The following is a 26,992-nucleotide window of genomic DNA, read 5'->3' as shown; positions in this document are numbered from 1 at the left end:
TGGGATGGCGCAGTAACATGACATGGTTGAATTATAGCCGAATTAATACACAACTCAATACGGTACATCAAGGGCTCGAATCACTACATCTGGAGAAGAATTTCATGACGGTACAAGTACATCCAAAGCTTCGGGCTGCCACTGTCACTAAGTTCATTCTAACGGTTTAGTCGGTGTGCTTCCCACCGACGTTGCGCCAGTGCTCTCATCGACATTTGCACTTGCAGAACTCTGAGATTGCTCTTCGATTGAAGTCTCTGCAACAGGCTTGACAGGGGGAGAGCCTTCCCAAGCAGCAGCTTCAGAGGCTGAAAACAAGTTTAATTTCAAAGTAAGAAACTGTTCAAAACAAAGCAGCTCGAGTTAAAGTTGAACAGAGTGCAGTAGTTTAGTTTAAAAGGTTCCGCTCCAAATTGAACAAATATTACAACAAAGTACCCTCACGAGCTCATGAAATACAGTAGGACATGGTAATACATGGCACTGATAAGTGGAATGCACCTTTGCGCATTTCCTCTAAAACAAGAGACTGGGTTTGCTCCTCCGTAAGCCTCATATAATCGTCCGTTGTGTAAGGCTTAGGTTGAACTGGGGCCTCCTCTGCAAACAAAATCCAGAAGAAACACACTCTCAATATGGAATATATTTAACAAGAGTAGCAGGTCCTAGTTAATAGATAAAGGTGCAAGAAAGATATTAGTAAAGGTGTATCTCGCCTCCAGACGGGCTACTGTAAAAAAAAAACAGGTGATCAAGCCTGTAGAGTCGCAGAGGTTAATGGTAATGATTCCCTTAAAGTGCCGCACCTGACTTGGGTGCCACTGCAGGTGCTTCAGTCGCAGCAATGGTGGAGGGTGTTGATGAAACTGAAGAAGCCGACGTTGATGAAGGTGGACGCGAAGGAGATGAAGTTGGTGGAGAATCGTAGGAGGTGTTACGCAACTCATCTAGACCTATCTCTTGCTCCAAAGTAGCCTTAAACTCCCTGGAAACTTCCTGTCACAGTCGACCTAGCTTCTCAGCTAGAGAACGCTAACTAATCGATAAAAGACACAATCCAATTTCACACAGAAAAGACACAACTACAAGTAATCAGAGAGGTACCAATTCTAGAGCAATCCTAAATCGCTGGAAAAAGCAATTGCAAACACACCAGGATCTACTTCACTAGCTTTCTGTTACCAAGACTCTCAGAGAGTCTGAACATAGTAGTGTTGATACTCTTGAAGTGAACAAGTTACATGAGCAAAAGGTGGCTTGCGTAAATTGTTGAAGTATCCATAAACAACAATTTGGTACCTGGAGCTCCTTTATTGCCGGTTGGAATCCCCGCAACGTCTTGCCCAAGGTGCGTGCAACCTGCACCCGCACCGCCATTCGGTCCATTTTCAAGATAAATAAAGAAGAGGCTGCTATAGAAGGAGGACCGATCTAGCATTATTTCATAGGGCTTTCACATTCAATGTGCAATAGAACCAATATAAGGATTGACGAATTGTGGAACTCCTTCAGAGACTGCAGCCGAAAAAGTTAACATGTTCACCACTACAAGGCATAGGCTTTCAACTATATGTGCGCAAGCTAGCAATTGTGCACCCACATTCTGATCACAGTGCGTAGTAATTGAGGAAGGAAGAGGAGGAGGAGGAGACAGAAAATAAACACTAGTGCAAACCGCGTCAATACCTCTGCAAGTCCTTTAGGACCGAACACGAGCAATGCCACAACACCAATCACCAAAGCTTCCGGCGCGCCAACTCCCAGTAAGGACGCTTGAACTCCAGTGTTTTTGGTTCCCTTCCCGGCTTTGTCTGATTCCAAAATCGATAACAAATGGGCCAATTCCCTCCATAAAAACTTTCAGCCGTAAATGCTAATACATAAAAGTATGCAAACTACCAATTCGAACCCAGCTCCTTGTTCACACGAATTACGTCCTGCACTCCAACCCACACAACGAAAAGCCACCGACGAGATTTCGAGCATAAAACCTAGGAGCGGTCGGGATATTTAGGGCCGGTGAAGAAAACTTCCTAAAATCTGCCACATACCATGAGTTTCTCAAGCCCAACCGAAAACGACCAGCAGAAACATGAACGCATGATGGATTAGCTATCCGGATTACTCTAACTTGAGACGCACCTGATGGACATGTGACGACCAGAAACAGGCGGCCTTGGAAAGACGACGAGGCCGCGCTAAACGAGCTAGCCTTCAGTAACGCCCCACATGACACCTTCCCACCGAATTGCTTGAGGTTCTTCCGACGCACCCCAGCACGCAAGCACAGAGCAGACCCAGATCTCACGCTACAAGACGGCTCTCGACTGCGAGAAAAACCAACCGCAGGTAAGAAGGAGGCTGCCTTCGCCACGACGGCCATGGCGCAACACTGCAGGAGGGTTCCTTGCACTCACTCGCTCACTCACTCACCCACCCACCCACCACACTCCACTCCACTCCAAAATGCCAATGAGATATAGATTCACAACTCACTCACTCACTCACTCACTCACTCAGCCAGTAGTCAGTCAGCCAGTCGTGGTTGAAACCCAAAATCTATGAGCCCGGAGTGCGAAATCCGAGCTGCCTGCCTGGTGGACACGGGAGTGAGTGAGGAAGAAGAAGACGACGACGAAGAGGAGGAGGAGCGGAGCCCCCAAGACGAGAGAGGGGCATTCGTTCAAAAGCCCCACCTTGGGGATGGGTGGGGGGATAGGAGCACACGGCGGTAGCCAATGACACCGCAATCCCTGCCTTTTCCTTTCGTTTCGTTTCCTTTCGCTCTTCTGAGACCCATTGAAAGGAAAAAATCTTCTCCTCTTCCTCCTCCAGGTACTCTCACTAGTACTCCACCTGCATCGTCCCCATTTGCCGTGACTGACCACTTTTCATTCATTTTTTTGTATGTGTATATATATATATATATATCTTACGTGGGGTCTTACTTTGCTTCTTCTTCTTCTTCCTCCACTTGACATTCTTGCAACATTAGTGACATTATTGTAATATTAGTGAGTGAATATTTATGTTTTGGAAGGAGGAGGAGGTGAGAAGGGTGTAACTTTAAATCTTTTCGGTTGGTTGACATTGAGAAGCTTTTAGATTTTAACTGATGAAAGGGTTGAAAAATTATGTTTTTTTTTTTTTTTTTTTTTTTTTTTGCATGTAGAGACTTCCTTTGTCATTGTAGTCACTCTATAATGGTATGTAGTGATTTTAAACTGCCAAAAACTAATTGGTGTGTAGTATGACAGGTTATTATAAATTGTCAATTTTTTATTATAAGTTTTTGTTTATGAAGTTAATAAATTATAATACATGTACAGTATTTAAAATAATAAATAAATGTTTAAATTTTTGTTGAAGGCTTGTTTTCAGTCTTAAGTATTTATTTAGTATATCAAATTAGAAAAAAATAATAATAAATAAAATAAAATAACATAACAAAAACATAACAAAAAAATAAAAATAAAATGATAACTACTACGTGGACACCTCTCTCCTTCCATGTCATACCAACAATTTATCACTAGTATATAAGATTTTTTAACAAGCAGGATATTGACAAGATTATTATACATATCAATAAATAAATAAATAAAACAAAAAACATCAATTTACAACATAAGAACATTAGCAGTCTAGTTTATATATTGATGATGTTCTTATGTTGTGAATTTCTATCATTATTTCTTTTCTTTTTTTTTCTTTTTTTTTTTCATATACCTTTTAGCGTCATTAGTGTTAGGTTTGTTGAAAAACTTGTAGCAATAGTGTATTATTGGTGTGGCACAAAGATGTATCCATGTAGTCAAAGAAGGATGTCCACATAATAAAAAGACAGTGTCCATCTTGTGGTTCCCAAAAAAAACCATTAAAAATTCGAGATGTTTAAAAGTATGTAATTTTCTTGGTATTAAATAATATTGAGATATGAAATATAAATTTTAGTATCTTTCGAATGTCTAGACAAAAATTGATTAATTAAAAAATTCTAATTTTAATTTTAAAAAACATTATATATTTTTTTTGTTAAAATTTGATAAAAAAAACAATCAATACTACTTTAAAAGAACATAAGACAAGTTATAAAAACTTTCTTTTACATATATTGTACCATTTTAGAATACCTTAAAAAGATGTTTTAAAAACTTAATAAAAAAACATTCTTGCCATATCATATATAATCTTAGATTTTAAAATTATGTAAAATAACATATTTGAAAAATATTTTAGAAAAGTATTATTATTGTCTTAGTAATAATAAAAAAATATTATAAATAATAATTATAATTAATATTAGAAAATATTATTATAAGATTTTTTAGTAAATTTATCTTTGACTTATTATTTAGCATTTTTTATTTACTTTTTATCTATTTGTTTTTATATTGAGTGTACAAATTACTTGAATAAAACCTAATTTTATTTAACATTGAGATTTTTTATAATTTAAGTAATAAGCTAATACTTCCATACAAAAATACTTAAGAAATATTTTTAAAAAATATTTTCTTTTAAATACAAAAAGAAATCACAATAATGTACAATAATATAAGAAAGTTTATTAGTTACAAATTGAATAAGATTCAAGACAAGTATGTACAAAAGTATGAATAATCATAGCCATGATTTTATATCTATATATGTATATAAAAATGCATACAATTATATAAATTCATTTTTTTTAGAATCTAAATTTAAAACATGATTATATATATATATATATATACATGTGTGTGTGTGTGTGTGTGTTATTGTTTGAATAATTAAAATAATAATAAGTTAAATATAATATCTTTAAAAATTGATATTGATATTTTATAATAAATTTATATATATATATATATATATATATTTCTACTAGAAACTTGTGTTGTTGACTACAAAAAAGATCAAATATTTGAAATGTAAAATATAATTTCAGGTAATAGTTGTGAAAGGCAGCGCTGCTTTTCATAGCCTTGGTTGGAAGCTTTCAAACTCTATACCTAGTGATCTTATTGTGCTACCTTGGCAATTTGTAATAACAACGTATAGATTTTGATCTTTGATTGATCAAAAGTTGAGTTACTGCTTCATCTTTGCTTCACCTTTGATAAAAACAATAAGATACGTAGCTAATTATAGATGGTTTTTTTTATCTCTTTTGGTTTATCTCCCTGAGTTGTTTTGTATAAGAGATTCCATTACACATGTATTAAGTAATGATATGTGCAAATCACAAAATTATAAATACTTTAAGATTTTTTAAATATTAATAACAACTTAAAAAGAAAAAGAAAAAGAAATGCAAAAGGATTACACAAAGAAGATTATAACATTCTTTAGCAATGAAATCAATGTATAAAAAAAATGTGCTAAGATTTATAAGTTTTAAAATAATGTTAAAAATGTTATAATTGTATATGCATCTATCTCTTTACACACACACACACACAAGTAAAGACATATTATAGAATTTCAATCCTCTCACAACTCTCAAATTATGCCATTAAAAGTACTTCTCAATGCATTCTTTATTTACTGGATTATACAATGATTCATCAATCTCATCAATAATTTAGGACCCATTCTAGTTTCTGATAAATTATCTGTTAAAATACAGTACAAGATCATTTTTGGTATTTTATGTTATTATCCATTTTTCTTTCAAAATGTGTGTGAAGGTTTTCCAAGGTCCCATTTTTGTCATTTGAGGGTGAGTGATGTTCCCACAACACGTTCTTTATGGTAAATCCTCACTCCTCCATTGAAAACTCCCCGATTAAATACCTCTCAAAATCTTGAAACGGATCATACATGTACGATTAAGAAACAACAAACAGGCAAAAAGATGAATTAATTGGCAGCCATCATGCTCAACATTCACGCATGTCCAACAATGTCCAACAAGCACGCATGCCATGCCGAATGTCCCTCCCTCCACGAATGAGAGCATGCCCCGTCGCCTCTCTGTCTATTCATGCCTCGACGATCGTCGCTCTCACTAACGACGTCGACGATTCGTGCAGCGATATCGACGACGACGACCTCTACGACGACCTCTACCACGAGAACGATTATAACGACGACCTCTACAACGAGAACGATTATAACGACGACCTCTACAACGAGAACGATTATAACGACGACCACTGCAACGACAGCGACGACGATGATGATCCTGGTGACGATAACGATAACGACGACAACGAAGAATAAGGAGGAGGAGGAGAATCGGGAGGCGCGGCAATGAAATCCAGGATTGCCGTGAGGCAGAGGAGGAGCCATAGAAATTGGGGTTGGGGTTGGGGTTGGAGGAGAAGAGGACCAGCAAGCAAGCTTATTCCATTCCATTCATTCCCATTCCGTTCCGTTCCGTTCATTGAGGATGTGTGTCTCTAGAGCCCTGTAGTAGCCCAATCGAGGTGGAGAGGTGTCCAGCAGAGAAATTTGTGACTTTCCTCTGCCACTCATCGCCATTCCTCTCTCCCTGCCTTCCTCCCTGCTTATCGTCGTCGCCGGAGGAGGCTTAGCTCTCAGCGATGGAGACATCGCTCCGCTACAGCAAGGAGGAGAAGCAGCTGGTCTTGCACGCCAAGGAGAACTTCCTCTTGGACAAATCCTTCTTTCTGCAGGTGGGTGGGCCTCTCTTGTCGATGCGACGTCGCTGTTTCCATGTTTGTGTCCCATTGTGTGCGTGTTCTTTTGGTGAGAATTACGTGTGATTATTTATTTATTTATTTATTCTTTCTTTCTTTCTTCTGGGACTTTGTGACTTAAGTTTTTGGCTTAGGGTGGTTCATCGTGGATTCTCCGCCTGAGTGAGTGAGGTTTGCGTTCCACTTAGAGCGCCCCCTTCTTCTCTTGCTGTGAATTGGGTTTTGAGGTGCTGCCGAGGGGTGGGTACCTCGTGTGAGGATTGTATTTGCATTGGGGCAAGGGATTTTGTTTGCTCTTAACATAAGGTTTCAGCTTTGAGACTGTGGCTGGCTTTGATCAAGGGTTCGAAGTTGTAATGGATATGTCGAATATAGCTATTGTTCAGGTGGAATTTTCTGTTCTTTTTCTCTTTTCGAATCAGGTTTAAGGGTGCATCGTAGTTTTTGAAGTCTTTTAAGTCCTATTCTTGGACTGCTTCGTATTCAAGTTGAGTTCAGCTGTTTTAACTTTGCACGGCATATTTTTTTTTGTTTTTTTTTAGTTTTTGTTTTTACAAATCCGATTTCCTTATCTCATTTAAATCTCACGTTTGATGATTTGAAACAATTTTTACTTTATTTCAGTTTACTGTGTATCGTTTTTTTGTTAAGCATGCAATATAGGTTACTCGAGCAATCATTTTGTCTGTCGAATCACAAATTTCAGTTCTCTGAATGTTGAATGCATTGGTTATTACGACCGAATTGGGATAACTAACATAGGCAGTGATCTTAAGCTTGTGATGCTTAGTCTTGTAAGTATGTAGACTGGCACATTGCGATCCCATCTGCTTTTAAAACTAACCCTGTATTGAAGTTCAATTTAAAGCGTTTGGTTTTGGTTTTAGGATTTCGAAGTTCTTTTGTGGTGGTAATTTTTGCAAGCAATATGATCCGCCGAAGCAACGTTGGAAGTCGTCTGAAGGTTAAGTACAAGTTCATCAAGCCTTTATTTGATAAAGACCTGGTCCAATGGTATCTTCTACCCTTCTGATCGCAGGTACATGGAAAGCTCAACACTCATACTGGAAATGCACATGGAGTTGCTCAGTTGAAGCGCAAATTTTTTCCTGAGGTATGCGATTTACTATTTGTTGCCACGTCAGAGATCTAAAGGTTCCTTTGGTTTAATTTGCGTTATAATCATCACGGTAATTGCAGTTCGATGTTCATATGAATAATTTGCTTACCTCTAATCTTTGTCACTCTCTGTGGCTGGCTATTCTGCAGCTGTTGACGAGTTTAGATGTAGGGGCTAAGTTCGATTCGCAGCTCAAAGAATTCACCTATGACGTTCAAGGGAAGAAGACCCTGCCTGTCACAGATAATGGCCTGCTGAGCGTGGACATTAAAGGCGGTTATAATTATAACCCAGGCACTAAGAAGGTCGGAAGTTAATTTTTTACTTGAAGTGGTAGTGTTGCGAGAAAGAAACACGAATAATGTGCTTGTATCGTGGAACTTCGGATGCCCATTATCTAGTAGTTATTTTTTGAGGCGTCATTGAGTTTGAGATAATTAGTTACTGCCCAGATTGTTAAACCTTCAATTCACTTTTTTGCGAGTTGTTGTTTTCTTTTAATTTAAAATCTGACTGAATGTGAATCTGACGAGAGGGATATATGCTGGATGAGCAGGGAAAGCCAAGGGGTGTAGTAGAGCTCAGCTACAAGGTTTTTAATTTTACAGAAGATCAAGACTTAAAGTTGAAGGTTGGTTACAATGCCGTCAAACAGGTTGGTACTGTAACATGTCATGATTTGCTCGTATTTCAATTCTGTCCTCCAGACCATGATTGGTATCAGAAATGCTTCTTTCTCTGTTATTCTCTTTTTGTCAGGTAACTGTCGGTCAAGAGTTCGTGCACAGGAGAGCTGGTATCATAAATTGACGATTTGGTTGTCGATTGTTTGAACAGACACCGTACGTCCAGATAAGGGAAAACAACTGGACGTTGAACCATGAGTTCAACGGCGGCTGGAACGTAATATACGATTTGTGATTCATACGAGTCAGACATTAATGAGTAGGCTACGTATCCCTGGCATCAGGAATTGTATTCAGCGTTACATTAAAGTGAAATTTTTTGCCACTTGGAAAGCCTTCAACCACATTGCAACTGTCCCCAGTTTAGCTTTGTCACTTGGCTTCTTTGAAACGATTTCGTTTTAAGAGCGTGGTCTGCAACATATGATCAAGGATTATTGAACATCCTTTTCACCGCACTTTTTGACTCTATTTAGCAGAAGTTTTTCGGAATTCTAAATAGAATTGTTCAGGCGTTTGCTAAGATTGACAAACGTCTCATAGAAACTTGTGGTGGGTTCTCAAAAAATCTCAAAGATAATGTGAGACCTGCTTGTGTTGGATGTCTGAACGAGTTGCCATTTGAATCCTTAGTTTTCATCCTACTGGAACCGTTCCAGTAAATCCTCGTCTTGTGGAATACATCTGCAAGAGTACGTGACTTTGCGGAGTGGCCTCGTCCCATTTTCGTCCCATTTTCGTCCCATTTGAAAGATCCCTTAGAGTTGCTGGGAGTACTACATCTTCCTTACTATATTCTCTCCCCCCACCTTGACCTGAAATAGGCATGGTGTCTGGTAGCTAGTTTTTTTCCAGGTGCTGGTCGTCAACTTGGCTGCGCATGGTATCGTACCAAACTGTGGAACCGTAGTGTGGTTAGTGGACTGAAAATAATTATGAATACCTATCCCATCCAATCTCTCTCGATCGTCGCCTTAATTTCCGAGGACGAGGTGTCATGGCTGACGACGACGTGAAGTTTAGCGAATTGAAGTCCTTGATTCTATGTGTGAATTTAGAAGCGTAGGTAGCAAAGGCAAACACGCTTTGCTTTAATTATAGAAACTAGATCTGCATCTGTCAGCGGATGGTGTGCCCCTGAAAGTCTAAAGGGTATGGCCCTTTCACAAGATCTACAGAGATGTCTGATGTGTGAGTCTAAGATGTTCATGAATCGTGTGGCCGTTGCCCTCACGGTGCACGGAGATAACTTTTCTATCGGCATGTGCCGATTGTTTGCAATAGAGTTTTGCGAGAGCAAGTGTTCCAGGCTGAGATCCGTGATTTTGTCGACGTACTTTTCGATCAGAAAACAGACAGGTACGCGTTTGTGACGAAGTTCGCCCCTTCAGTGATGTTGAGAAGAAAGAGAGTTGGTCGAGATTAGTTCACGCAGAGTGTTGCATGTGAGAACCGGTAAAGCAGGAGTGATGGTGAGCAAGGCCAAGCAACAGCTGCAGCAGCTCTCGGAGCTGCACTGGGCTGTGAGGTGCAACGATGAAGGGGCGTTAAGATATCTTCTGAGGCAAGACAGGAACCTCGTGAATGCTGCGGACTATGACAAACGCACTCCGTTGCACATCGCTGCTACACATGATTGCGTGTCTGTGGCCAAAGTCCTGATTGCAGAAGGAGCAGCGGTGAATGTCATGGATAGGTGGGGCAACTCGCCTAGAGGGGAGGCTGAGAGTGCAGGGTACTTGGAGATGGTGAAGCTGCTTAATGATTGTGGGGCTGAAGCGCACGCCTTGAGTCCGCGATACCACTCAGAAAGCTTGATCCAGGTCGCCCCTCCCTTGCCATCAAATCTCGACTGGGAGATTGATCCGCGTGAAATTGACATGGACTCCAGCGAGCTTGTAGGCAAAGGATCATTCGGTGAAATTCGGAAGGCGTTCTGGCGGGGCACTCCCGTGGCGGTGAAGACCATCAGGCCTTCTCTTTCTAATGACCAGATGGTCGTGAAGGATTTCCAACACGAGGTGCAACTGCTCGTCATGGTCCGGCACCCTAACATTGTTCAGTTCCTCGGCGCTGTCACGCGGCAGAAGCCACTCATGCTGGTCACCGAGTACCTCGCAGGGGGCGATCTCCACCAGTTGTTGAAGAAGAAGGAGAATCTCACCCCCGACCGCATTGTGAAATACGCCCTCGACATCGCGCGAGGGATGTCCTACTTGCACAACAGGACCAACCCCATTATCCACCGCGACCTCAAGCCGAGGAACATCATCTTGACAGAAGACAAGGAGCTGAAGGTCGGGGACTTCGGATTGAGCAAGCTGATCAACGTGGAGCGCATGCACGATGTGTACAAAATGACGGGGGAGACGGGGAGCTACAGGTACATGGCGCCCGAGGTCTTCGAGCACAAGGTTTACGACAACTCCGTTGACGTGTTCTCCTTTGCAATGATGTTATACGAGATGTTCGAAGGGTTAGCTCCTTTCGACGATAAGGAAGCGTATGAGGCTGCAACACTAATAGCCACAGATGAATGCCGGCCACCTATGCGAGTAACCACGTATCCTCCAGGTATGGTGGACCTGATCAGGAAGTGTTGGTCCTCGTACCAGCCCAGCCGGCCGCCGTTTGACAAAATCGTCCAGCAGCTTGAAAGAATGCTGGAGGAAATCACGCTAGTGCCCAAGGACAGGCGCCACCTTCGCGACATTCTGCACATTCCACGACGCCCGTCGCAATCTCAAGCGTATAATTTATAACCTATCCATGGAGCTGTCCAGCCAATTCTCGCCGCCGCGTATTTGTGATCTTCGTCGTCAAGCGTGTGCTCCCCACTCACAGCTCAAGTGATTGGACAACTTCCTGCCTCGGATCCATGATGATGCAACTGCTCCTGCACTGAATCACTGCCGATGCTTCCCACAACATCATGGACCGCCGGATCTCCTGTTTCAAGCCTGCGGTGCATGGCTTTGCAGACCCCACATCGCCGAGTGTCTATATCGATGGCTGTTTTGTGGCATTTTCGCCATTATCTTAACAATCTTACAATACCGATGTGAAGTGTAACATAAAAACTCCGGCTCTTCACTGTTGTCTGTGCTGCGGCTGCTGCTGCGTGATGTTCGCTTTGGTGTGTGCAACAAATGTGTTGGGCAAACATTTGTTGACCTCAAGCCCTAAAAGCTTAAACCCTAAACCTGGTCCCAAACGGTAAAGCTTGAGGAGCTTCAAAGTTCCCAGACAACGCCAACATCGTTTTTGTGTTGGTTTTGACCATCTGCATGTTTGTGGGCATTTCTAAGGTTTTGATGAGCTTCAGATTAGTTTTTTGATGGGTTCTTTTTGTGAATCTTTGTTTCATCCCAGAAGCCACTTGTAGGTGGGTGGGTGTGTGGTTTTAAAATGTACTTTTGAATGTTGTTTATAAGGTCACAGTTGTTGAAGGTGTAATGCATGTGTTCTCTCTTTGGTGAAGTTGTGAATCCATGTATGTGAGAAGTTTGTTAGGTTTTTTTAAGGTTTTTACTTTTGGACATTGATCGTACAAGTACGTCAATGTACTGCTCTAAAGCTGGAGTTGATTGGAATAGTTGCAAATATTACAGCAAGCGTCATACTAATTTCAATTTATTGTTACGATGACATTACATTTAATATGTATATCACATTACACTGAATTACAATTCATCATATACTTGATTTGTATTTGACTAGATCAGATTATAAATACATTAGCTCCCTAACAAAACGTTCGGGTTTTAAATCCTCGGACTCTGGCTATCATTTACTGGTTAAAGAAAATAATTAAAATTAGAATTATGTTATTATTTTACTACAATTATCATTACAAGAGTAATCCATCAAAATTCCTTGTCACTTGAACAGCAAATGAAACTTAGAGCAACTGCAACCCTTTGCACGCAGTTTTTCACCACTAAGCTCTACATTGAGACGATACCTCCTCGTATCGCAGAATCCATGTTTCTTCGTAGTTTCTAAAAATAAATGTACCAACCGACGTTGACATGCCTGATTTGCGACAATCAGCAGACCACTGCATCGTTGCCAACTTTCGATTGGAAGATCTATAAAGAAATATGACGCTGAATTGTTAAGTATGATAGATTGACAGGATCACCTCTCTAAAGGCGTACAATGAAATTAGTTTTCCCTATTCATTAATTGCAATGTGCATGGGGAGCAACTGATGGCTTATCTTTTGAAAACCTGCTATCCTTGCACTTCGGGACACCGGTGCTAGGAGACGGCTACTAGGAAGAGGCACAAATATCACTTGAGTTTGATCTCCTCTCCTTCACAATTCGAGGTAACGTGGGCGTTTGGTGCGTCTCGAATTCCTCTTGATACCTCCAACACAGAAAGTAAAGCTGGAGGAATAATGGCTAAAGCAGCATGTGAACAGAAGTGGCTCATACAGTTGATGGAGCTGTGGGAATCTGAACTGCGAGGATCTGCCTGTCGCTGAATTTGGGTGCTGCTTCTCTAGTTTGCTGTGGAAAGATGGTATATCTCTCCAAACGTTAAAAAGGAACACTAGCTGTGTGCATGATAAACAAGGGCTCAGCCAAGGTGCTTGTCTATGCCGTGTGCTTGAGTTAAGCACAAGCTCTTTCAGCTCCGTGATCCTTCAACACCGACCACCGTAATAGAAATGAGTGCCCCAGGCTTTACTGCTGCCTGAAGACACGGTGTAGCAGGTGGGCTTCGTGGACACAGCCTGCAAGTCTTGGACTTGGTACAGTTTGTTGTTCATGGCAACATATTGCAAGTTCCTCTGATAGGCGGCCTTTCTGAAACCCGAAGCGGGAATGTCACCGCTACCCATGTGCGTCTTTGTCTGACTATTATCGTCTCGGACATCGAAGACCTCCCCACCCCACTGGATCAAGTCGCTCGTGTTTTGGAGCGAGTGGAAGAGATAACTAGGCCAGTAGCCGACGTAATCCTGGTTGAACTGAAGCCACCAATTGCCGGAGTCATCATCCTGCAACAGTTGTCAAAGTTCACACTGAGATTAATTATACTTCAGCCCAGTAAATCATGTTGACATAAAGCGCTGTGGAAATGAACTTTGAATCAAGGTATCTTCAATGAATACCTTGAATACGCGCAGTCTGATTTCATACTGTTCTGAATTTGCAGCGGAAGGTGGCGATATTGCACCACCGAGTAGAACCTTGTTGCTCACTTGCACGAATCCTGGACTTAGACTCGAACAATCTTGGTTTAGGTTATAGCAACCTGTTTTTACATACCCGTCTCCCTACAAAAGCGCGCGAGGACGACGTTGCTCATCATTCCGAGACTAACCGTGTCAAAGATCATTCACATTGTTTAACTTTCACATAGTTGGAAGAGGAGATTTTAGAGCTTAAATTTAGTTACTCACTGTCCAGTAGACGAATAGTCGAGGACGCATGTCGCTGTACAGATCCGAGTAAACCTGCCAGCCAGTTTCGATTGAGTTCATGGGCCAGTTAATGCTGTCGGGGGTGAACGATAAGCCCGTATTCATTACCCATAGCTGGGCAAGGCTGAAATCTTCGGGCTCCACAAATGGTTGCCATACGTTCATCACCACTTCGGTGCCCTTGTAGGACGGAGGATGAGATATAGTCGTTGCAGTGTAAGCATGCTGCCATTCCCTCTTTAGACTTTTAGTTTACATCCAGGGACAAAATTGCTTCAAATCTAAACACATCCTTAGATCTTTAGAGAGGTAACTCACGTGGTGCACGTACTGACGTGAAGATGTGCTGGAGCTCTGCACTTCCTGGGTGGGACCACCTGCTCCTGCGGTAGGATACAAGGGAGAGTTGCGACCCGTGCGCATGGGTATCTGCCCTTTGGGACACTTGCCAATCTCTTTGGCAAAAACCTGAGATGCCATCTTCACATCATTTTGGACTTCTGAAGGACTACTTTCCGGTTCTGGGTGATTTGATGGCTTTAACTGCAAATTTCCAAATCCATCAGCATCGTGACGTAGAAAATAAATATGTACACACCGAACCGGAAAGTCTTCAGAAAGAGTTAATTCTGTTGATTGCTTTTAAAACCATGGTGTCCCAAAGGATCTAAAAAGGTGAACGTTACAAGAGTAAGGCTGTGCTAGTACACTGAAATTAGTTCTTACTTGAATGTTTGGGCTGTCCAAATGAGACAGGGACGGTTGTTCTTCAATTGGGATGCACAACACTGTATCGCCATCGCTTAACTGCGAATAAGAACCAATAAAACTTGTCTGTAAAGAACTTGCAACTTCTGTTACATCACATGTTTTTCCTACTCGGAGGTTCTCATAGGGTGTACTGGCATCAAGGAACTTATATAATACTGTAAACAAGACACGTAAGTGTCTTACAGTTATGGATGTCTTCTCAGTTGCCGTCGAAGCCGATAGCTGTCCCTTAAGACTCTCAAAACCGGCGAGCGCCCGCATTTTCTTGTGCCCAGTCGGCAGTGGCCGACGAGGAACCGGAAAGGGAGTTCCACTCACAGCTACGAGATTGCACAAAATGAGACTTATACCCACGAATGCTACTTCACCTACGCAACTAATATTTTCCAGCTTAGTCCCCATACTAGATTTCATCGCAGTAACCCGAGGCACTCAGCTCTCTCCGCACAACCAGAACCACAAAACCTCAAAATAAAACCCAACAATCGCCACAGCGCAAAAAACTCCTCCTGCTACAGACCGAAGCCCATCATCAAAAATGAACAGAAACAGTGTCTCCCGTTCTCCTCCGTACATCACCAAAAGCAGGCAGGATCATTCCAGGAATAGCCACCTCATGGAACTACCCATTACAACATGCTCCACTGAAGCTCCACTATTTCCATTAGATAGCAACCTGCAGCCCATACCGTCGCATGCAACGACAAACCAAGCCAATAAACTATCGAAGTTGAAACTCTAGAAACTTTGCTAGTCATTGATTAGAGGTTGAAAACCTCCACATCTAAAAACAAAAAACAAGTGATGCGCTTAACAATGTTGTCTTACGCCTGAAGAAGAAGAAGACGACCAATTCACAGCCGAGGCCCAGTGTCAGTGAATCAATCACCACAACTACTGCAGTGCAGGTAAGTCCCGACCTCTTCCGCATTCTTCCCCCGCTAGCCGCGAGACGTTGGGGCCAACATGGTTATAGCCCTTTACCGCGTGTATATCTGGTGATCGGATGAAGGGAAGTCTAAAGGAATGGATGATAAATTGATTAAATTGCTAAAATGGATGAATAAGCGTTCATCTATTAAGCTCTATCCGTGTGGCCTGAAGAGCTTGACTCTGCGGAAACAGCTTGTCCACGGAACGTCTTCCTTCGCAATCCTCACGCTCGTGAGGAATTTCGGCGCTGTGGAAGTGTTCTCGTAGAAATTCGAAGGACCGGGATTCGAGGGGAGCTTCTCAGAAATGATTTTGTGGATTTCAGTGTGGAGATTGGGGTGGTTGTAGCTGGTTTCGTGGTTGTTTTTGGTGGGTTTCCGATTGTGTTGTTTGGTTTCTGTTTACTCAAGTTGGGTCGTCCATGACGACAGCGACAATTGTGGACACACTCATGTCCCGTCTTCCCACTCCATTTTTTCAGTCGCAGAATCGATGCGCCTACCTGCTGACGAGATGGTGCCCTGTGGCCGGAACGCGGATTCATCCACACAAGAATGTTGTTCTTGGAAGCCGCAGCAGGAGGAGATTGAATGTGCTTCGAATCGGGAATTGCGAGGGCCTGGGAAGAGGATCGTCGCTCGGTCCCTCAAAGCATGTAAGCAATTGGTTTACGGTGCCCTGTTTTTCTATGACATTAGTGGTGAATTTGTTTACAGGGATTGGGATCCCCGATGGCATGTTTCATTTTAAGTATATGTTAACCTAGAAGATCCTAGAATTGACACCACGAAGGTATCAGAAGAATTTTGTGTTTCAGGTTTTTTTCGAATTTTGAGTTGATAATTTGAATGAGATTTTAGTAGTATTCTATAAAGCTTAATTCGTTTGCACGTTGAGCACGTGAAGAGATTGAAAATGAAACTGAATAAGGAAATACTTAGCTCACATCTGTCAGCACCATAGTATTGCTAGCTTTGCCAGTCTTCACATAGACAACAGCCTCAATTTTGTCGCTATTTCTAAGCATACTTAATGACATCATGCATGACAATCCCATTGGTTTTAATCGCTCTCTCGTTCTCTGTCTTTTCCTCTCGAAACATTTATCTTCAAAAAGCTGTCAGCTTGGTACTGTGCAGTGTTGATATATTGTATCCTTCAATTTTGTGTTACACGGTTATTGCAGGTCAATGGAAAGATAACTACAATACGTGCTGCTGGAGGCTATTTCTCGGTTCAACCTAGCTCAAGGCGCAACGTATCGAAAAAAGAGTTTCCTCTAGATAAAAAATTGGCAGATTTGAGGAAAGAATTTGAAAAAAATGCAGACTACAAAGGCTTAGATGCTTACATTGTTCCGTCTGAGGATCCCCATCAGGTGAATCATTCTTCCCGTTTTGAAGCAGAATTCTGGTTTAAGTTATTGGCGTTCAAAAAATGAAGCCAAGTAAGACTCTGGGCTTGAACAGAAGGAATTTTTTCTTCTGGATTTGCATCTTTCTCAGTTTATGAAAATTGGCATTGGCTCCTTACAATCAGCTGGCATGATTCAGTCTTTCTTTTCCACCTGAAACTGATGCTTGCGATTGTGGAACTGTGCAGAGTGAGTTTATTGCAGATTGTTACATGCGCCGCGCTTATATCTCAGGATTTACAGGAAGTGCAGGCACAGCTGTGATAACCAAGGAGAAGGCTGCTCTATGGACTGATGGCCGCTACTTTCTGCAGGTCCGACTCCAAACCTTTCACTTTTAGTCTGCTTCATTTGTTTATGCTGGTTGAGTGTAAACAATTTTAGATGCCATGAAGTCTAGCTTTACGGGTTCGTCATGTGCTTTATAAGAATGTATGCCCATGTATTGTAGTACATGCGAAAGATTGTACAAGATTTCATTTTCTTCGTGACCAATTTTTGGTCTGATTGCGAGGGTCTGATGATTTTCAGGCCGAGAATGAGCTTGGACATGAGTGGACTCTCATGCGGGCAGGCCAGCCATACACCCCATCCACTAGTGAGTGGCTGAAGGAAACTTTACCAGAGGGAGCTAGAGTTGGAATTGATCCGGTAAGCTGCTTGTACTCTTTGATCATGGTTAGAAGGGTCACCATATCAAAGCCCAGTGTTGTGTTGATTATTTGTTGAGACGATAATCTGGTCACAATCTCCCATTTTACCTGGTCTACTGGTCGATTTTCTTTGTATCACTCAAGCCTGGGTAGCTATCTTATCTTGTGTACAGTTTTTATTCTCAGCTGATGCAGGTGAGGAACTGAGACGAGTCCTTGCTGAGAAGGACCAGGAACTAGTCTTAGTGTATGAGGACAACTTGGTGGATAAGGTGTGGGGGGATGCAAGACCTGCACCACCTTCAGAACCTTTAAGGGTGCACGAACTACGGTATGCCGGGGTTGATGTGGCCACGAAGCTTACCAATCTGCGCAAGGAATTGGTCAACGCAGGGGCATCGGCAATTATTATTACCATGCTTGACGAAGTGGCTTGGCTATTGAACGTGGTGTGTATTGTAATCGAAGTGTTGGATTTGTAAATTGTAGTTTCCAGCTGTGTGCTCGTGCAATGTGAAAGTTATTATTGCTCTCCTGGCTGCAATCAATCTATGAAGCAATCAAATCTTTCATACAAGTTCAAATATTAGAGTTTAGCCCGTGAAATGCTTGTAGTCTAGATGACCTGAACATCTCCTATGTATACATGTATTTGCTAATCAAAGCACATACGTACGTTGAGATCGGGTTTAACTTTTTTTTTTTTTTGTCAAAAACTGGAAATTTACAGTATCTGTGACGTTGATTCATGCAGCGAGGTAACGATGTGCCTCACTCGCCGGTGGCATATGCGTATGTGGTGGTCGGACTTGAAACTGCGTCCCTCTTTGTTGATGAATCCAAAGTCACTCCTGAAGTTTTAGCCCATCTGAATGAAGCTGGAGTCACAGTGAAGCCTTATGCATCATTAGTATCTGAAATCAAAGGGTACGAATCACAAGTAGATTAATCACTAGTATGTAGGCACCTTTACATTTTTGTGTGTCTAGCAACGGTAACCAGAACATGAGGAAATAGATTAGGTAGAAAGAATTGGGCTAATGAATGGAGCATATATCAGATGAATTTCAGATTGTTTCGGCCTCTAATGCTAGTAGTATATGCTTTAGAGTTTAGTGATCGACTACGTCATACTGTTTAGTGCAGGATGTAGTGTTGGAACGGGAATGTTGCGTTTCTTACCCTCTAATAGCACCTGTTTGTTTGTCTCAGGTTGGCATCAAAAGGATCCAAGTTATGGCTGGATTCTTCAAGAGTAAGCGTGGCCATTAAAAATGCATTCGACGATGCTTGTGCGCAATATTACGAAGACCTGGAAATTGCAAGGTCTAAACGTAGTAGTAAGGGGAAAACCGCATTTGACGAAGAACTCAATGGGCCAGCTGCTCTGCACCGACCTTCACCTGTTGGCATTGCAAAGGCTATCAAGAACGATGCAGAGCTTGAGGGAATGCGACAAGCTCATCTAAGGTGTCATTCTAAACCATTGAAATCTGTCGGACTCTGGTTGTTTTTGGGGCCATTGCCTTTGCTTCTGGCTACGGTGGCTCAAGATATGTTTACTTTTCAGTGTTTGAGTTTATCTGCCTTGCTATTTCTACAGGGATGCTGCTGCACTTTGTGAGTTTTGGGCATGGTTAGAGAGTAAGATAGTGGATGAAAAGCAACAGATATCCGAGGTTGAGGTTGCGGATCATCTTGAAAAGTTTCGGGCAAAGCAGGCAGGCTTTTTAGACACGAGCTTTGAGACTATTAGTGGTGTGACTTCTACCTATATCATTTTAACCGAAATTTTTGTGGTTTTGGCAATACTGTTGATTCTTACCATTCCATCGTGGCTGAATGTGTGCTCTTTGTTCGAGACTGGTCGCAATCTGTTGCTGTATCATTTTCTGAGTTCAATATCTTCTAACAGGAAATATAAGTGTTTAAGAAGGATAATTTTGTTGTTTCAGGATCTGGACCAAACGGTGCTATTGTACATTACCGAGCGGAAGCAGCGACGTGTAGATACGTGGATGATAAACAGCTGTACCTGCTAGATAGTGGCGCTCAATTTGTGGATGGCACGACGGACATAACGCGCACAGTTCATTTCGGAACACCCTCAGCTCGCCAGAAAGAATGCTTCACACGAGTTCTTCAGGTGCAAATTACAGCCGATATCTTTTTTTTATTCTCCCTACTTTCTTAAGTCGATACCTGTTGTCTTAAACACTCGAAACTAATTGGGAAAAATTGCTACTCAAAACTAATCTGAACAATATTCCTCATTTAATAACGATATATGTTATTTTCTCCGATTGCCTAAATTGGTTTTTGTGTTGTTGGATTGACTTTAATATTTGTTGTCCCTCTTGTATTATTAGCTGTAAACTCCCAGTAAGTGTTATGAATCAATTTTGTTTTCCATGATGGCAATTTGCAGGGCCACATTGGAGTGGACACTGCTGTGTTCCCTGAACATACACCAGGATTTGTGCTAGATGCATTCGCTAGATCATCACTCTGGAAGATCGGCTTGGATTACCGTCATGGTATCTGTCTTACTCTTTCCTTTGGACCCGAAAGGATTTTTTTTTTTTTTGAATTGAAATGTCGACATTGCAGAACTGTCAGACTTGACGATTTTCCTTGAAAATTTCGCCACCATAGTAAATGATAGTCTACTGGATATGGTTAAGTATTGGTAATACCGAAGATCTGACCTCTTGTTGCGCTACAGGAACGGGTCACGGAGTAGGAGCAGCATTAAATGTACACGAGGGGCCTCAGAGTGTTAGTGCACGGTTTGGAAACATGACAGGTTTAGAACAGGGGATGATTGTCAGTAATGAACCTGGATATTATGAAGACCGGGCCTTTGGCATTCGTATTGAGGTGTGATCTTCTTTCGTTGGCATATGTGCAAGCAGATATAATTTTCTAGACACCATGATGCATCTCATCATAGTGAAAATGGGACTTAACTTGCGTATTTGATAACTGCCTGTAGAATCTTTTAATTGTACGGGAGCAAATGACAGCGAATAACTATGGAGGGGTGACATTCCTTGGGTTTGAGCGATTGACGTTTGTACCCATTCAGGTAGACCTTGGAATCTGATACTTTCATCAGCAAATTAATCGCCTGTTCTTGAACCCTTAGTTAATTTGATGCATCGACGCAATCTATCGTTACCTGATGTTGCACCAAATTATGATCAATTGAACGTGGTTGGTTTCTTCCTGGGATCAAGCCATTTGTCATAACAAGTTGTCTTGTTTCCTGTAGACAAAGCTGCTGGACCTGGAAATAATGTCGGATCAAGAAATTAAGTGGCTCAACGACTATCATGCTGAAGTTTTTAGGAAGGTATGTTTCCCTTGACATACCCCAGAAAGCACGTAAAATCTTCTCGACTGAACCAGGAGCATTGTTTTACAAACCACTTTTATGCTATTCAAATCCTTCCTTAGTTAGCTAATAGCGTGAAGTTGTCGGCAAGCTTTTGGTAATTGATTGGTTTCCACAGGTATCTCCTCTGGTGAAAGGAAATGCACGGAGGTGGTTGGAGGAGAACACCAGACCAATCGGAAAAACTGGGAAATCCAGCAAGCCTGAAGAGTTGATCACCGCCTCAAAGTGACACATTAGTTTCCTCTTGCAGAAATCCAACTTCTGGGTTATTATTGGACTGTATTGTTAAGCTTGTCATAAGTCTTTTAGATTATTTTTTTCAAAAATTTCGCTTATTCAAGCATCAATCTAAAGATGACAGAAATGCACCTAATTTTGGATCACCCTTATTACTCACAGAATCTCAGGAAGAGTGTACTGGATGTTTACAGTGAACCTTCGACGAATGAAAAGCTTAGGTTGATCATCAATCTGTGTGAAAATTCAATATTGGTTTTAATGTAGGAGAAATGCATAGATGCAACAAGCTCTCAATACTCGTGCATTTTCAAAGGATATCCGCCTCAACACTTTTAATATATCAATGAAAGACTCTTGAGATATGTTCAAGGCTTGATTACAAAATTTTACAAGAAGAAATGAGATTAGGGGAGGGAAGAAAAAAAAAAAAAAAAAAAAAAAACTTGTGATGGAAGGTAAGAATTATAAAGAAAGCAATGAGATGTGAGAATATGAAAACGTTGTCTTCCTATTACAATACAAGAAGGTGAAATAAAGTTGTGAAGAAACATTGAGTTAGAAACAAAAGACCTCAAAGAGAACTACTAGGAAAATTAAAACATTGGTGAGGTTTTGAAATACTTAGAAGATTTTTATGGCATTCAAAGTATTTGAAACCATGGACAAATATAAATTTCAAAAAAGAACATGGTAGAAGAAGGTTTATAAGTAGAAGGCTTAAGGAAAATCCTAGTTTGAAGACATTTTTTAGAGAGATGCCTTAAGAAGCTTACAAGTAATGGATATAAAATTACAAAAAATTAGACATAAATGATTGGCCTTCTTAAGATGGATTTCTCATCAAGTGGGTATAAACCACTTCCATATAATAAAAGAGGGTATTAGAATAATATAGATCATAATTAAGGAGTTTAATGATGAGAACACATTTAGTAAGGATGTCAATTTTCATGATTCACTAATAGAGAAGTAAGCCCTATAAGTCAAGTTAAAGTTTAAAAAATTAAAAGAAGGGTAAAATTAGCCATTATAATGCAAGAAAGAATAGCACATTATTTATAAATAAATAAATAAATAAAATTCACACTTCTTAGCAAATGTGAGGGATTTGCATAGTAGTATAATGCTAGAGGACTTAGAAAGCTCTAAGACCATAGTATGTCTATGGAAATACATAACATATTAAAAAAGTTACAAATAAAGTTTTTGGAATAAAAAAAGAACTTGAGTATGTCAATGAGAATATTGCTCTTGAAAGTAGAAGAAGGTGTAAGGTTCTATTTTGAAACATTATCTTATAAGTTGAAATCAAATTCTTGTGTTCAAAGTCTAAGGGTAGAATATGATGTAGGACAAGTAGGAGTAGCAATTGGTGTTGTATTTTAGTTGTAACAAGCATCAAGCAAGAGTTCAAAGAGTTTAAGGGTCTCATTCTAAGATACTTGAAGGTATACTAAAAAGTAGAACTGTAAGTAAAAATAGTGTATAGGGCTTAAAATATCCAATGCCCTTTTATACCTCAACCTTAAGGAGCCACAATAAAAAAAAATGCATCAAAACCATGGTTGAGGTTTCTTTAAAAGAAGACAATACAATAATGTAGGGATGCAACGTGAGATATAAGTAGTAATGGGAGTCATAGAGTTAGTGTAGACTTTTCAAAACTTGTTCTTTTGTAGTAGCAATATGAATAACTACAACAACTAAGACTTTTTTGATATAAAAAAATATATTTAATAGTAGTATGCAACTCAAAAGTGAGAAGATTGCTAGAAGTAGCAACACTCTTTTAGAACAATCTATAGGATGAGAGATGTAAGAACTTATTGCAATGGTTGTAATTTTGTCTCTTTGATATTTTAATGGTTTGTCAAAGTGATTTCTAAAGATGGAAGCATTGTATTGTAGACAAAGGTAGAGGCATTGTACAACAAAGCTTTAATTTGTAATATATATTTTAATGTTTTTTCCTTATAAAATATAAATTTTAGGAGATAATTAAAGATTCTAGTATTAAATGTGATATAAGAACATATTTTGGAATTCTAATGTCATTGGTGATATTTATTTTTTATTTTTTTATTTTTTTAATAGTTCATCTTTGTGCCACAAACATATATATTTATTCCCATAATTACCTATATAATTGAGTAGGAGTAAGTAAAAGTAGATTAATTTCATAATATCTTCTAAATAAGCTTCATAGATGCGATTTATATGATTCCTACTTAAAACTCAATGATTTGTTTAAGATTGCATCAATCTTAAACATTGCTAATCTTAAACATTGCTTCATATGATGTGATTTATATAAATAATCTTTAATTACTAATATTTATTTAATTACAAAAGTATAATTAAATAGAATAGATAAATAATTAATTAATTGAAACCTACAAATTATTATTTCTTGAATGATTGGTGGTGAAAGTAATTGATCAAATTATTACCATTAATTCATAGTAAAATTAAAAAATCTTAAAGGTTGAATTAAAAGTAAAATTTAAAATTTAAAGTTAAATTAATAAAAAATAAAAGTTAAATTTAAAGTAATAAAAAATAAAAAATAAAATTTAAAATTAAAGTAAAATAAAAAATAAAAGTTAAAAGTAAAATAAAGAAGATTAAAGGTTAAAAGTTAATTTTAAAATCTAAAAGTTGAAATATGGAAGTTTCAAATTATTGTAAAAATAAAAGTAAAAGTAGAACTAAAGAAAAATAAAAGTGAAGGTTCCTCGACAATGCCTAAGAATTGAGGGCAGCAATTCCTTTTTATTCCAAAATTTGCCAAATTTTTTTATTAACTCCAAATTTAATTATTTTTAGTTTATTGCAAATTTAACTTGAAAGCGCTCCTATTAAAATCATTTTAAATTCAATCCAGTACCTAAGCCGCGAGAAATACTCCTTCAAAATTGAGTGACCACGACTGCCATTGGAGGCAACCTCCCTCTACTTGAAAATTAACCAAAAATTCAATTCGTCTTTGAATTTAAAAAAAATTATTCCATTAGAAGTTCAGCTTAAAGATTCACTTACTCACAAAATTTTACAATAATTCAATTAGGAGGCACTGAGAAATGCCTTTTCAAAGATGGATGATCTAAACTGCCAAGGCAGCCGACCTCCATGCACTCAAAATTCCACCAAAATTCCGCCCTTACTTCAAATCAAGTGATTCTTATTTTTTTGAAAAGCTAACACTAAAAGCTACAACCAAAAATATAATTCACATCAAAACTAAAAAAATTGAATGACTGATTGAAGAAAATCCAAGGCTCTTGAACCCTTGGGATATTTGGGAGGCCAAGGGAGCTATCTATGACAATGACCTATGTCTTTAAATTCAATGACCATCATTCACTATTCTAGATCCATATATATACAATCACAAGTTCTCAATGAGATTAAAAATAAAAATAACAAAATTAAGATTAGGATTTAGGGCCAAAATTTGGCATGGCTTTGTTCTTCATCAAAAGAAGAGAGAGATAGAGCTTGGAGAACCAAGCCACTCTTATACAATTGAGTGGTGGATTGTGGAAGAGCAGCGATATCTCTACCCTTGATCTCTAAGGTCCCTAATGTAGATCTATGGCCTTCATTCATCTAAGAGCCAATTTCGTTATTAATGCTAATGACTCTTGTAAGTAGTCAAGTAAGTACCTTTTGGTAAATCTAATTTCACCATTGTACTAAAAATATCTTTTAATACTAAAATCAACTATTCACATTCCCTAATTCATGCTCAATTGTAATTTTTATGAAAGGTTTTACTTACAAGGATCTTGTCAATTCTTATAAAATTCTTCAAAATAAGAATTTCATTGCTCCACTTGTATTTTGAAGAAGAGGGTGCTGATCTTATTTTCTTTATTCCATCGAATGAATTTGATGCCACCATTGCATTAAAAAGGCTTCCGTTAATTAATAACGAAATTACAAGAACTACTATGCCACTTGAATTTATTGAATTGGAGGAAATTTCAAAACTGTCATTGCTAGTTTCACTAAATCTTTTAGAAAATTATAATTCTAACTCATTCTAAATCATGTGAAATGATTATAGGTGAACTCATAGGCTTTTAGTCAATTCTCATAGTAGTGACTAATAACCTCTAAATTATTAGAACTAACTAAGTTGCTATTCTAACTTTCTAACTCTTATCACTTTTGTCCTAATTAACATAATTCTATGAATTAGGCTATAATTTATACCATCAAAGTTGCACTCCTAAAAATTCTATAAAACTAAAATTTACTTATATAAATCCTAATCTAAGATGCTCAATTATCATAAAATCAAGAAATAACAAAAATTTAAATTTTAGAGCATAATTGAGAGCATAATTTTACATAGCAATTATAGATCATAATAGCGTAGTAATATTTAATGTAATAAGATCTTCTAATCTGTTTATTTTAGGATTATAGTGATCAAAAAAGCATATCCAATAAATAGATTAATTTTTTTAATTTTAAGTTTTTTTGTAGTTTAATCCAAAATTTTGTTAGTCGAGTAAAAATATATAAGTCTAGTACATCAAAACCTTTACTCATATGTACCAAAGCTTTCATTATTATGGCAAAAAAAGGATAATTTTTTGCTATATATGCCATACTTATTTCTATTGGTGGAAAGATATCAAGTGGTATTTTTAGCTAATAACAAGATTTTTATAATATTTTTGAAAAAAAATATAAATATTCTACCAAAGCATTGATTCTATGATTTTTCAATTGATTTGCAATAAAGAATTCAACCACCATTTGACCAATCTACAACTTATTGCAAAATGAATTTATTATAATAAAGAAGTATATTGACAAGAACTTGGCTAAAAACTTCATATACTATTTAAAATCTCCAATAGGATTTCTTATCTTATTTTTGAAGAATAACAATGGATTTTTTTTGGATGTGCATAGAGTATCAAAGACTCAACAAGGTTAGTATAAAATATAAGTATCTCCTATTTCTAATTTTAATTTTTTTTGACCAATTCAATCAAGTAAAGATATATACTAGAATAGATTTACAAGAAGCATGTAACTTGGTTTGCATCAAAGAAGGAGATGAATAAAAGACTATTTTCAAAATAAGATATGGACATTTAAATATAATTTCATGCTTTTTGGATTCATAAATACACCAAACCCTTTTCAATATTTCATAAGTAATATTTTGTGAATTTTTTGATGATTTTATTTTTTTCTATTTAAATAAAATTTTAATCTATTTTAAGAAGATAAAAATATAAACTTCATATTTTTATATTTTATAAAAATTTAAAGATGTAAGATTATATGCCAAGATAAAAAAGTGTATATCCTACATTACTCAAATTGACTTCCTAGGCTATATCATTTCCAACATATAGTTAATAATGGATCCAAAGAAGGTCTAGACTATCATAGATTAGAAGATTCCAAGAACAATAAGATATATACAATGCTTTTTGAGATTTGTTAATTATTATAGGATCTTCATTAAGAACTTTTTTCAAGTTACGACTCTTTTTACATGTCTGATATGTAAAAAAAAAATTGAGTAGAATAAAGAATCTAAAGCATCTTTTGAAGCTTTAAAGACATCATTTATTTTTGCACCAATTTTTTATTGCATCAATTTTTTCATGAAAATAGACATATCAGACTTTGCTATAGGTGTCATTTTGTCACAAATAAGAA

At 38.6% G+C, this 26,992-nt stretch overlaps 5 protein-coding genes across 5 annotated transcripts; 3 read left to right on the top strand and 2 right to left on the bottom strand.

Moving 5' to 3' along the window:
* Positions 1-5: 5 nt before the first annotated feature.
* Positions 6-2,421, bottom strand: LOC112293463 (uncharacterized). Its single transcript, XM_024542905.3, has 6 exons — positions 2,143-2,421; positions 1,687-1,811; positions 1,300-1,359; positions 807-996; positions 502-600; positions 6-308 (listed from the first exon to the last, which is right to left on the bottom strand). The coding sequence occupies exons 1-6, from the start codon at positions 2,381-2,383 to the stop codon at positions 154-156; spliced, it is 870 nt and encodes a 289-aa protein (XP_024398673.1). The 5' UTR covers positions 2,384-2,421; the 3' UTR covers positions 6-153.
* Positions 2,422-6,452: 4,031 nt separating this feature from the next.
* LOC112293464 (outer envelope pore protein 21, chloroplastic) lies at positions 6,453-8,794 on the top strand. The gene is made up of 5 exons (XM_024542907.3): positions 6,453-6,623; positions 7,687-7,761; positions 7,917-8,072; positions 8,324-8,422; positions 8,605-8,794. Exons 1-5 carry the CDS (start codon positions 6,531-6,533, stop codon positions 8,686-8,688), a joined length of 507 nt encoding a protein of 168 aa, XP_024398675.1. The 5' UTR covers positions 6,453-6,530; the 3' UTR covers positions 8,689-8,794.
* An 851-nt stretch (positions 8,795-9,645) lies between these two features.
* LOC112293462 (serine/threonine-protein kinase VIK) lies at positions 9,646-11,909 on the top strand. The gene has a single exon (XM_024542904.3). It carries the CDS (start codon positions 9,923-9,925, stop codon positions 11,213-11,215), a length of 1,293 nt encoding a protein of 430 aa, XP_024398672.1. The 5' UTR covers positions 9,646-9,922; the 3' UTR covers positions 11,216-11,909.
* Positions 11,910-12,312: 403 nt separating this feature from the next.
* LOC112293461 (protein neprosin) lies at positions 12,313-15,562 on the bottom strand. The gene is made up of 6 exons (XM_024542903.3): positions 14,845-15,562; positions 14,617-14,697; positions 14,209-14,433; positions 13,870-14,115; positions 13,579-13,743; positions 12,313-13,464 (listed from the first exon to the last, which is right to left on the bottom strand). Exons 1-6 carry the CDS (start codon positions 15,073-15,075, stop codon positions 13,108-13,110), a joined length of 1,305 nt encoding a protein of 434 aa, XP_024398671.1. The 5' UTR covers positions 15,076-15,562; the 3' UTR covers positions 12,313-13,107.
* Positions 15,563-15,808: 246 nt separating this feature from the next.
* LOC112293460 (aminopeptidase P2) lies at positions 15,809-21,444 on the top strand. Its single transcript, XM_024542902.3, has 14 exons — positions 15,809-16,249; positions 16,781-16,972; positions 17,197-17,322; positions 17,540-17,659; positions 17,835-18,110; positions 18,416-18,588; positions 18,874-19,131; positions 19,265-19,419; positions 19,617-19,807; positions 20,090-20,198; positions 20,387-20,541; positions 20,657-20,749; positions 20,936-21,016; positions 21,177-21,444. The coding sequence occupies exons 1-14, from the start codon at positions 16,016-16,018 to the stop codon at positions 21,288-21,290; spliced, it is 2,277 nt and encodes a 758-aa protein (XP_024398670.1). The 5' UTR covers positions 15,809-16,015; the 3' UTR covers positions 21,291-21,444.
* Positions 21,445-26,992: the final 5,548 nt, after the last annotated feature.

This window comes from Physcomitrium patens, chromosome 16, assembly GCF_059467195.1.
Source record: "Physcomitrium patens ecotype Gransden chromosome 16, ASM5946719v1, whole genome shotgun sequence".
NCBI classification, from domain to species: Eukaryota; Viridiplantae; Streptophyta; class Bryopsida; order Funariales; family Funariaceae; genus Physcomitrium; species Physcomitrium patens.
Note: the sequence above shows the minus strand (reverse complement) of the source record. Positions and strands in the feature narration are given on the sequence as shown.